At 37.3% G+C, this 10,872-nt stretch overlaps 3 protein-coding genes and 1 long non-coding RNA gene across 5 annotated transcripts; 2 read left to right on the top strand and 2 right to left on the bottom strand.

The window, feature by feature from the left end:
- Positions 1–917: 917 nt before the first annotated feature.
- LOC116403327 lies at positions 918–1,669 on the bottom strand. The gene is made up of 2 exons (XR_004216027.1): positions 1,401–1,669; positions 918–1,242 (listed from the first exon to the last, which is right to left on the bottom strand). It is a non-coding gene; the product is annotated as an uncharacterized LOC116403327 (long non-coding RNA).
- Positions 1,670–2,516: 847 nt separating this feature from the next.
- On the bottom strand, positions 2,517–8,886 carry LOC101213436 (solute carrier family 25 member 44). 2 transcript variants are annotated; one of them, XM_031884057.1, is made up of 4 exons: positions 6,683–8,886; positions 5,188–5,475; positions 3,184–4,202; positions 2,517–3,063 (listed from the first exon to the last, which is right to left on the bottom strand). In XM_031884057.1, exon 1 carries the CDS (start codon positions 7,831–7,833, stop codon positions 6,778–6,780), a length of 1,056 nt encoding a protein of 351 aa, XP_031739917.1. In that variant the 5' UTR covers positions 7,834–8,886; the 3' UTR covers positions 2,517–3,063; positions 3,184–4,202; positions 5,188–5,475; positions 6,683–6,777. The 2 variants fall into 2 exon arrangements, with proteins under 2 accessions (XP_031739917.1, XP_004141336.1); XM_004141288.3 differs by lacking the exon at positions 2,517–3,063 and having other exon boundaries at positions 3,826–4,202; positions 6,215–8,886.
- On the top strand, positions 2,675–4,454 carry LOC105435315. Its single transcript, XM_011655891.2, has 4 exons — positions 2,675–3,070; positions 3,161–3,426; positions 3,547–3,729; positions 4,001–4,454. The coding sequence occupies exons 1-4, from the start codon at positions 2,704–2,706 to the stop codon at positions 4,316–4,318; spliced, it is 1,134 nt and encodes a 377-aa protein (XP_011654193.1). The 5' UTR covers positions 2,675–2,703; the 3' UTR covers positions 4,319–4,454.
- Positions 8,887–9,741: 855 nt separating the features above from the next.
- Positions 9,742–10,661, top strand: LOC101213192 (17.3 kDa class II heat shock protein). Its single transcript, XM_004141287.3, has one exon. The coding sequence runs from the start codon at positions 9,807–9,809 to the stop codon at positions 10,431–10,433; it is 627 nt and encodes a 208-aa protein (XP_004141335.2). The 5' UTR covers positions 9,742–9,806; the 3' UTR covers positions 10,434–10,661.
- Positions 10,662–10,872: the final 211 nt, after the last annotated feature.

The raw sequence follows: 10,872 nt of genomic DNA, 5'->3' as shown, positions 1-10,872 counted from the left end.
GACGAGTTTTATATTACAAATCGAACCAAAGTTGATCCACCCAAACATGAGTATTAGGTTACATTACGATATAAACTCATTCCATTATGACTCCTTCAACACCCCTAAAAGTGAATTAGTCTTGGAATCAAACTTATTTTAGGTTTTCAATTTCTATTCAAATCACTCGAAATATTTATTTATAAAAAAATTTTGTATGCATTTGAAGTAATGTTAATATATTATGGTAGGTATCAACACAAGAAAGCTAGAGATCCATGGAAGATTTGGAATATTGTGGCATGCAATTCTAGAAGAAAATTTCCCCACCCTCGGTGGCACCAACTCTTCGAGCTTCACTCAATACAAAATGTTCGAGTAAGTTTGATCATTTTCTTCTTCTGAAGGGAGTTAAATTATAAATTCATTTGAAAATGTTGAAAATAAACTAAAACACAAAAGTTGGGTGGAAATTTAGTTTGTCAAAGAAAAGTAGTGAGGAAGTGAAGAGGTTCATGATGCAACATTATTTGAACCAAATGGTTGAGGAGTACTCAGCTCTTCCAGAGCCATTATCTGATTTTTATGATATTTTGTGCATCGGATTGGATTGGAATGACGATGAAGCCCCTCACATATCCCACCTTCAACCACTCTCGTCTTATCCAGGTTCATCTTTATTCTTACTTTTTTATACTTCTTTTTTAAATGACTTTTTAAGTAATTAAAAATATAACCTCATAAAATTGTCGTAATATGTTCTTGTACTCGTTTTGTTTCCGGTGTATATTTGTTAAAATTTATTATTTTCGAGTTTCAAAATTTATGTAGGTTTTTGGAATGTTTTTTTAGTGGAATTTGAGTTAATAAACCAACCTAACTATTCTTCCTTTTACTTCTACTAAAAGCACTTGAAAAGTTATCACAAAAACATTATAGATTCCAAAATGTATACTGTGTATATTTTTGTATAACCAATTTTGTCACACACGCACACACACAAATCAAGATATTGAAATAGAAGTTCTTAAATGGGAACTAAGTATTACACGTGTCAAATTGCTATTCGATATGGTGTGACAAGTATTAAGCATATCTCTTCGGAACTCAAACTTGGCTTACTTGAGTTGCAGAGGGTGGAGAGGAATCCAATGGAGAAGAAGAGAGAGAAGAACAACAAATCCAAATGGAGAAACAATCACATCCACCGCCGGAAGTCGGGGGTAGTCGGCGAGTTCCCCAAACACCTCTAGCAAGACAGGTCTGTAAAAAGGAAAAAAAATATATCACATCATGGTTGTTCATAAAAGCAGATTAAAGCAGAGTGACTCTGTTTTTCGTTTTCCTTTTTCAAATCTCAATCGGAACAGAGACAGAGAGCTGGAAGAATGACGGTGAACGATTTGAAAGAATATCTTCACCTTCCAATCAGCGAGGCTGCGAAGAAGATGAACCTTTGTCTCACTGTCGTCAAGAAAATTTGCCGCCGGAGTGGACTCCGCCGCTGGCCTTACAGAAAGGTCCTTTTTTTTTTTCTTTTCTCTTTCTTCTATTTTTATCCCCCAAATGTTTTCGTTATTTACGGGGTTTCCATGGAAAATTGAAATGGGTTATTAGGTGAAGAGTTATCAGAGGAAAATGGGAGCTTTAGGGACGAGACTGAGATCGAGAGATGCAGGGACGAGGGCCAGAGCTGAGGCTGAAATGGAAAGGCTACGCCAAGAATTGGCACAGTTTTGTGCTGGAATTGTACCTGATTAAAACGCCGACGTTTTTGTTCTCTTTTCATCCCCTTTGTGAGATTATTTTTTATATTTTGAAAGGTCTATTTGAGGTATTTTTGACTAATTCGAATAGAAAAAGAAACGACTAATATTAGACAAATTTTTGGTATTAAGTATCGAATCCTTTGTTGAGACATTATAATTTATTGAAATTTTTGTTAATTAGAGTCTCCTAATTTATTAATCATGATTTTTCACATAAATGATTTTAATTTTTCACATAAATTCTTGTCCATTTTGTTAAAATCTAATTTTTATGTGGTCCATTAGGACATTAGAAAATCTAATTTTTATGTGGTTGGAAGGACTAAAGTTGTGAAGTAAGTTTGCTTAGCTGTGTGAACACTATCAATAGACTTTGTTAGGAGAGTCTTCGCATGTTGGGTCTTTTTGTTGCGTTCTTTGTCGGAGGGCAGAGAAAAATATCGATCATCTCCTTTATGATTGTTAGTATGCCTGGCTATGTAGAGCTCTATCAAAATTTATTTGATGTTAGTTTTACTAGCCAAACGAGCGTTTATGGTATGATCGAGAAAATTCCTTCTCCATCCTTCACCGATTAGTTTGCAATTTATGAGAACGTTGATAAAATTATTTATAAATGATGACATCCACTAAATACACAATTATGCTTATATATATTTAACATAGAGTAAGATCCTTGGTTTAGTCGATTAAGCATATTATTTTAGTGTGTTGGAATCTGTGATTAACTACAAACCAAATCCAATGAAAATTGATACAGATCCCAAGTAGTAATAAAGTAATTGAAAATAGCCAAATTCCTAGGCGTGAAGTCCTAAAATCTCACACCCTTGAGATGTTCGAAACATATTCAAGAAATATTCAGATCCGATGCCACCACCATTTTCTTGAATTTAAGCTCAACAATATGCACAGTCAATATCACATTCACACTGATCTTTCAGAAGCCTAAAAAATGAGTTATCTTCAAACAGTCGTTTGTGTTAAAAAAGTGAAGCAAGAAGCCATGGAGGATTGGGACGAGACCATGCCGTTACCTGGAGATGTAATTGAAGGAGTTGCAGAAGGTGATAACGATGAGTTGTTCGTATCGGCCAAGGCCAAGGCTGATCTTAGTTCGCAGCTGGGCCGGATCAACCAGCAGTTCGAAGTTGTGTGGTTAAAGGTGAAGCGTGGAGATGCCACGCTTAAGCTTCGAGCACGCATCATTCAAGAGAAGGCATCGATTTTACAACGAAAATTCACCATTCGGGCGGCAACAGATGATCGACATGTAGCGATACTAGGGGATCTCACCCTAGACCAGTGCTCTGAACTGCAGGGTGAGTAGGTTTTACTCCACTGTTATACATGTATATACAACAATATATAACAATTTGAATTGAGAAAATAACAAGTGCTCGATGTTGCAGAAATGAGTAGAAGAATATCAAACCTGAATGGTGGAGAATTTAACAGAAAAGGTGTGAAGTATGAATGGAGCAAGAAACTCGATCAGAATCTTCCTGATCATCGTTCGTCAGTCATAAGCTCCATCCTATTCATGCCATTGAAAGGCGAGCACTCCATGGAGGCCACAACTAGCCGATGTATGGCCTGGTTTTGTGCTGCAGTTTCTTCAGGAGCACCTTTGGTGTTTGTCAATATTCAATCGGAACAGATAGTTAATGTAACTCAAGTAATACACATATCGGTTTGATATTTGTAGACCTTAATTCCAGTTGCTCCTTAACATCCCATATGCAAACCATGTCGAATCTCACTTGTTAGTTTTGTTATAAATTTTCTTCACATGCAGAAGAAAAATAGGAACACACGAAAAGAATCATGGTGGAGCAAGCAACAATACAACACTCCAAGCTTGCGGGTTGTGCATGGGATAAGGCTATGGTTTCTGCCTGGCGTATCAGAAGTTGGACTTGAAATGATTCCTGCACCAGGGGATGTTCGTTTCGGAATGGATATCCAAAGAACTGAAGAGGTAACCGACCCAATTTGTAGCGTTTTTGTTTTCAGTTTCAACTTCTTTGTTTCATAGTTCAGTTTCTATAAAGAAATGAGAAACTAAAAAGAGTAATGATACAGAAACAATCACATTTTATTGAGAACACCAAATGAGAAACAAGAAATAGGAACCATAAACATCACTATAAAAACAAGGCGTAATTAACTCGAAAAAGCTTGTATTATTGAAGAAATCCAAACAGTCTTCAAGAAAAACTTGAGACCTGATCAATGGTGTTTTGATGCAGGGTTTCATCTGTGTCAGTTCGGTGACAAAAGGTTCTGCAGCTGACCGATGTGGGCTTGGCAGCCTCTTGGAGGAGGCAATGTCAACCAACTATCTCCTGTTGATTTCCCGATTAGAAGGAAGGAGTGTAATCCCATCAAACGTAAGCTCTACTGGGCTAATTCACTGCTGCGACCAAGCCGAGATAAGAAGCACTCTTGTTTCTGCAATGGATAGAATGGATAGTGTTAGACTCCATATCATGGCTTTGCCTGATAGTTCTGATGCTCAAGCAAATGAAACCTCTAAGCTTCAAACAACCCGAAAATTTCTCCCTTAAATGAACCTCACAAGAATTCTAACATTCAATATAATGTAAACCTTTCAATGAATGAATATGCATGTAAAACAGGTCACATTTAAGAATGATGTAATTTTTTTTTCCACCTTCTCAAAAAAGAAAATTTGTTTTTTCACATAGAAAAGTCCTTTTACTAATGCAGTTAAAGATGAATCATTCCTGAGATAGAATCTCACAGCTAACAATCTCAATCAATAAGTCACAGACCAGAAATTACAATAAAAAGAGAGAGAGATTGACAGAGAAACATCAGGCTGATTTCGACAAAGTCAAACTGAAGCATAAGAGACCAAGAAACTAAGCACTGTTGCCTTTCTCCAACAAAAACAGTAGGGCATTCACGTCTCATAAAGGTACCAGCTTGTAACGTATGGAATAGGCTTGTTACTAGAGTCCTCCAAATAGTATGACAAATGAGACTTGGGAGAAAACAATCCTACTGAACAGAAATTCAATGAGCAAACATAGAACAGAAGAGAAGGTATAGCATCAACCAAGACGTAAATTGAACATATATTTGCCACAGCAGACAACCTAGTTTTCTAAATATTTAGCAGATGGACTCTGAACAACCCACACTCACATGAAAGATCCTCCAAAGAATAAATGGATACATTCTCAGCTCCTTGATTAGATACACATGGTCTCATGCAAACATCCTCTTTACAATCATTCAAACACACACACTCCATTTTTGCATGACGGATGTGTGACATTAATGAAAATAAGCAAAACCCTTGAATCAAACATAGTAATTTCAAATTATATTTCTCTCATTTAGACTTCAAATTTTCAGAGTAAGTATAAAAGGTCAGGAAGAAATAAAAGACATGAAGATGAAAGTTCACCTGTTGAGAGATGTGTAGGCCTCCAACACTTCCTTTTTAAGTTTTATTTCCTGCCTGTTGTTACATCCACTTCTCAGTAATTGTATCCTTGCAAAACTAAAGTTAGCACACCCTTACAACTGAAGGATCTTAACGTTTCTGAACTGGATGAAACTGGCAGCCTTAGTAGTTTAGGCTGACCCTTCGCTGCTTGCTTAGAGGATTCAATTGATGCACTTCATTATTGCTTGCTGTGCAGACTAAATCATCAAAGCAGTGCACAGACCTTAGTTGTCCGTTATGTTCCCCCTGAAAATGAAAGGAGAGAAAAGAACTAACTAAAAGAAGTAATGAGTACCAATTTGTAACAACAGTAACGAATATGATTACAGAACATTAAGCATGAGTAGTTAAACGTTAACACTGCAGGACAAGATGTTGGAAGGAAGATCAGTTCATGGAAAACAGAAATTTAGCTTTTAAGATGTTCGTGATTAAGCTCCTTGTTCATGGACACTTAAATTATAGGAAACAGAAATTTTAATCACAAAGAATTGGTAGTGACGATGAACCGTCAAGGAAATCATAGATCCACAAGCCAGTGTTGAATCCAATTAAATCTGATACTTTGGATCGTTTGGTGATTTCACTTCTGGATATGGACGATTTTTTTAATGTAAATCCACTTGTGTTTCTTTCTTCTAAAAAATGAAAAAGAACATTTCTCACAGCCATGCTACCTAAACTGTTTCCAACTGCCAACACATGAAAAAAGAATACCCATGGGGAGAGTCCAATAAACATAAAATTCATAAGGCAGTATGAGAACAGACAGACATAGAGGAAATAAGTAATGGGATTTTCACTTTAGAAGATGTTAAATTCAAAGAAACTTATGAACTCTGCTAATTCTACATCTCCTAGGGGTGACCATAATATAAGGGCTTGTAATGCTTGAAAATTTAAGTTCCTGTTGATCTTCAGAGAGAATATTTAATTTCTAATCATTATTACTCCAGGAACCGATCTTAGAGTGAATGACACCTACCAATGTAAATATAACAGTGGGGTAGACCATGAGCACAAGGCGATGATTATCAAAGAGTTCCTCGACCAACGACAAAATGTGAATAACAAGCCAATATTTTGAAAGTTTCTATATGAAACAGGAGTAATGTTCAGAATTTAAAGTTTCAGAATTAAAATACTAAAAGAACGATCAAAGAAAAATCTACAAATTTGAATTATCTTGAACTTCACCGCTGAAAAGCAACAGTCTGCAAGTAAGATAGGCCAAGTAGAAGATTATATTTCGTGGAATCATAAAACAAAATACAAATCATTGATAACTACTTTATATTAGCCCAAACGTTTGTACAAGGGAAATGGAAGGAAAAATTAATTGCCTTATTGATAAGGTATAAGCGTTACAAGTTTTCATGCCATATTCAGTATGATCTGGAACAAAATGTAACCAACAACAGGGGAATTACTAAAGTAAAAGGAAAGGGCATACATTATCTGCCTCAAGGAAAATATCCAAACCATTGTAGTCTATGGTCAGAAAATGGCAATCATGTAACTTGCATTGTTTCCTTTGTATATTTATCATCATCCTCTGCTCAAACAATCTTGGCTCTTAGTAGACAGCCGTTTGAGAAACTCGTAGGTTGTGATCATGGTGGTTGCCGACATGGCCATTGAAGCCCACCTTGGTCCAAGCCCTCTATAACAAGCATTCAGCCCACCTTCCTTCATCAAGTTCCGTATGGTCTGCAATGCCGTCAAAGGGCGTCTTTGGCCATTTTCTTCTCCATCCAAAACTTGTAATCTAGTCTTGATGGTATCAAGTGGCATTGTTATGATAGCAGAAACTCCACTAGCCAAGGCGGCACTCAACCCTTGAACTGCCACTGTTGCCTTAGAATCTGTTTTAAACCCATAGCCACCATTAATACAACCTTCATCCTTCTTACTTGTGTAGTAGCCCAGACCACTCCAAATGAGTCTGTGAGCCACAGAGTAAGAAGTCCACCAAACTGCATTTGATGGAGCATATGTCAATATAGAAATCCCAAATCCCCTATATAATCCTCGCAAACCATCAGCATAAATGATTTTTCTAAATGCGTCGATACCATTTCTATAGACACAAGAATTAAGATTAGAAACGTTGTTTTTAGCACTGATATTGCAGCCCTGAACCATTAGTCTTTGGCTTACAACATCTATTGGAGTCCAAACCAATTGAGCAGCCATGGCTGAGCTCAACCCTGCAGCAGCATTAGCTATAGCCATGGCTGTGGTGTCTGAAAAGCCTAGCTTAATCGTTGCGCTTCCAACGCCACTCTTGGTAATTTCAAGAGCCCCCATGTAAAAGGCCCGAGCTGGGATAGTTCCCATTAGAGAGGTTCCAAACCCTCTGTAAAACCCTCTTAAGCCTTCATGACGCATGATAGAATATGACATTTTAAAGCATGATACCTTGGTAGATGAAACCTGAAGTCGAGTTTTCAAAACAACAATAGGATAAAGGGCTGTTGATACACCTGAAAATAAAGCAGCACCCAGAAAAAAGAATTTGGATTTGTCTAACATATCCCAATCAATCTCTGCTGGAATATGAATTTCAGAGGTTGATTCATCCTCAGCTGCATCCAGGCTCATCTTAGCCAGTTCTAAAACTGAATCACAAACCACCCCCGAAACCAGATACCCTCTTTCCTTCCCTAAACTATGTAACCACAGTTCCTATCTCGTCTAACAGAACTAACTCATGAAAACAAAAACAAAAACACTTCCAAAATGAAATCTAAAAAAAACCCAAATGAGAAGTGTCGTAGAAACGAAAAGGCGAGATCAGAAACTGCACTACAAGACACGATAACAGCAATAATTGGAGTAATAATGTCTCCCTCAGGTAATAGATTCTGAGATTGGACTTATCTCACCACGAAATCCAATACGATCATGGGGTTTCTTCACACAAGTTACAATCCCAGCAAAGCAAAGGAGAGAAGCAATTAAATCAGGTGATTTCAACAACAAAATATCACAGACCCAAATACAGAAAAACTCCTTAATTGGAAAAGAGAAAACCCCAGAAAGCAGAGTGGAAGATTGAGAGCGGAAATGGAGGCGAAGGAAGTGAAATAAAGAGCTCAAGAAGGAAGAAAAGACAAGATTTATGGAGGTTCGCGAGGGTTTTGAGGATCGAGGAGGGTGGACACGTGTCCATCACCATGTCGAGGTCATTTTTAGACATTAGCCTCTTTTAAGGATGAACCCCCCAAAAGCCAAAAACTCCATAATTCTGTGGGTTATCCATTTGGGTTTTTGGTTTCTTCTGTTGCCATTGTCACTTCCAATTTAACACTTCCTTTAAAAATTCCTCCATTAACAAAAAAACCACACAAGTCTTTAGTGATACCCATCACAAATCAGATCCAAAGTTTTCATTTTTTCTATTGCTTTTCTGCAACATTTGATTGAGATTCCATTTTTGAGGTGGTGAAGAACCAGAGTCCTGCAACAAAATCAAATCAGCACATAGTTTTTTTTCTCTGACACAATGATAATCGCTCCATTTTTCATCACTTCTGTACGGTTATGTTAAAAAAGGTGACCAATTGGAATGTTGATGGCTTCGTTTTTTCTCAATTTGCTTGCAAATCCATGGTCGGTTTCAGTGAGATTTAAGCGAAACCATTGGCTCATTGATTTTCTTTTGGGTTCACATTTTCAGAACATGTTACGGAGAGAAAATAATAGGGAGCGTTTTTTTTAAGACATGGAATTCTGTGGGCTACCAACCAACCCAAATATTGGGCCAGTGCTACCTCAGGCCCATTTCTAACCAATCCATTCTTTAGGCCCGAATGAAGGCGTTTTTGGGCCGTGGGTATATGTTGGGTTAAGCTTGAAGGGTCCACCTGTCGTAGAAATGCTTTCTGGCCGCTAATGCCACGTCGTTCCAAACCCAGTACCACGTGGAGGTTGTTTTAAGCCACGTATGATGTACGTGGCATCTCGTAAGAGATAAAGTTCACCGAATGCTTTTCTCTTCGCACATTAAAATCCATCATCCTACCTGAAATAATTTAAATTATCTTGCAACACTTTTGCTTTTATTTTTTTTAATTAAGGTAAACATTAAATTTTAAGCCAACTTTTTTTTTAAAAAAAAAAATTACTTTGTGTTCAAAATATTCACAAAATGTATAACCAGGTGATAAAACTTTTAATTATTCAAACTATGGTAGATGAGTCTTTTCATCTATCTAATCCTAACCCAGTTCGATTATCGAATGATGTAGTAATGTTATTATTATTTATTTGTGTGTAATGCATTGTGGATAGATTCTGATTTTAAATTGAACGTGAACAAACAGAAAAAGGATGAGTAACGTTAAATTTTTAAAACTAAATAATTAGATTAATCTTGATGCATTTTACTCCATGTTTTGGTCATAGTTGGATGAGTCTACGTAGTTTAGCGATAAAGCACCCTTCATGTAAACTGAAGGTCAGTGGTTCAAAATCCTTATTTAGCACTTCCTTCCTTCCTTCTTTAGGAAGTTGGATCCCATAAATACCCTTAAAAATAAAGTATTCCTTTACATTTGTTAGGTTCTCCCAACATGACTTTTCCCTTTTTATCCTCTCTTCATTATCCAATTCGAATTCCAACTATACCCTCATGTAATTCCAAAAGAAAGAAAAATAAAACTAACCCTTTATATTATATATATACACATCAAAACCCATTCCACAATAAACACAAAGGAAAAATGGAGGTAGCCAAAATGCCTGGATTCGACCCATTATTTCTAAACGCCCTCCACGACCTTCTGGACTTCTCCGACGAGCCAGGGCAGGGCAGCCACCATGCTCCGTCACGAGCGTACCTGAGGGACGCAAAGGCGATGGCGGCAACTCCAGCAGACGTGGTGGAATATCCAAACTCTTACCAATTCACCATCGACATGCCTGGCCTCACATCAGACCAAATAAAGGTGAAAGTAGAGGATGGGCAGTTGGTTGTGAGCGGCGAGAGGAAGAGGGAAAGTGAAAAAGTTAAGGAAGGGAAGTTTGTGAGAATGGAGAGGAGGCTTGGAAAATATTTGAAGAAATTTGACCTGCCGGAAACTGCCGACGCTGACAAAGTGTCGGCGGCGTACCGGGACGGAGTGCTGTCGGTCACGGTGGAGAAGAAGCCACCGCCGGAGCCCAAAAAGGCTAAAAGTATTGAGGTTCGCGTGGCGTGAGGATTGTTTTCTTGGGTTTTGTTCTGTAATGTAATAACTCTGCCACCTTTTCTTTTTCTGCTTTGTTTTCAAGGTTTGTGTCTTTTGGCTCCGTTCCTTAGTTCAATGGCAGATCTAGAAATTAAGAAACTTCCGAAACTAAGGAACTGCCGTCTCTAAATTTGTACTAAGGAGTTGTACATAAAATAAAATGCATATACTACATTATAGAACGTGTTTATGAGGTTAGTTTACATTTTTTAGTTATCAATCTTTGAAGGTTTTTATCAACTTCTATATTCAAATATTCCATCAACAGTCATAACGATTAGAGAGGTTTAATTGTGGTTGGAAAAAAAACGTTCAATTGCATTACTGTATTATTTCGATGTAATTCAAATATGCAACAAAAGTTCATATCTACATGTTTCATATTTAAGATTTTTGTAATAAAAGATAG

The sequence above is a fragment of the Cucumis sativus genome, chromosome 4 (assembly GCF_000004075.3).
Source record: "Cucumis sativus cultivar 9930 chromosome 4, Cucumber_9930_V3, whole genome shotgun sequence".
Taxonomy (NCBI): Eukaryota; Viridiplantae; Streptophyta; class Magnoliopsida; order Cucurbitales; family Cucurbitaceae; genus Cucumis; species Cucumis sativus.
Note: the sequence above shows the minus strand (reverse complement) of the source record. Positions and strands in the feature narration are given on the sequence as shown.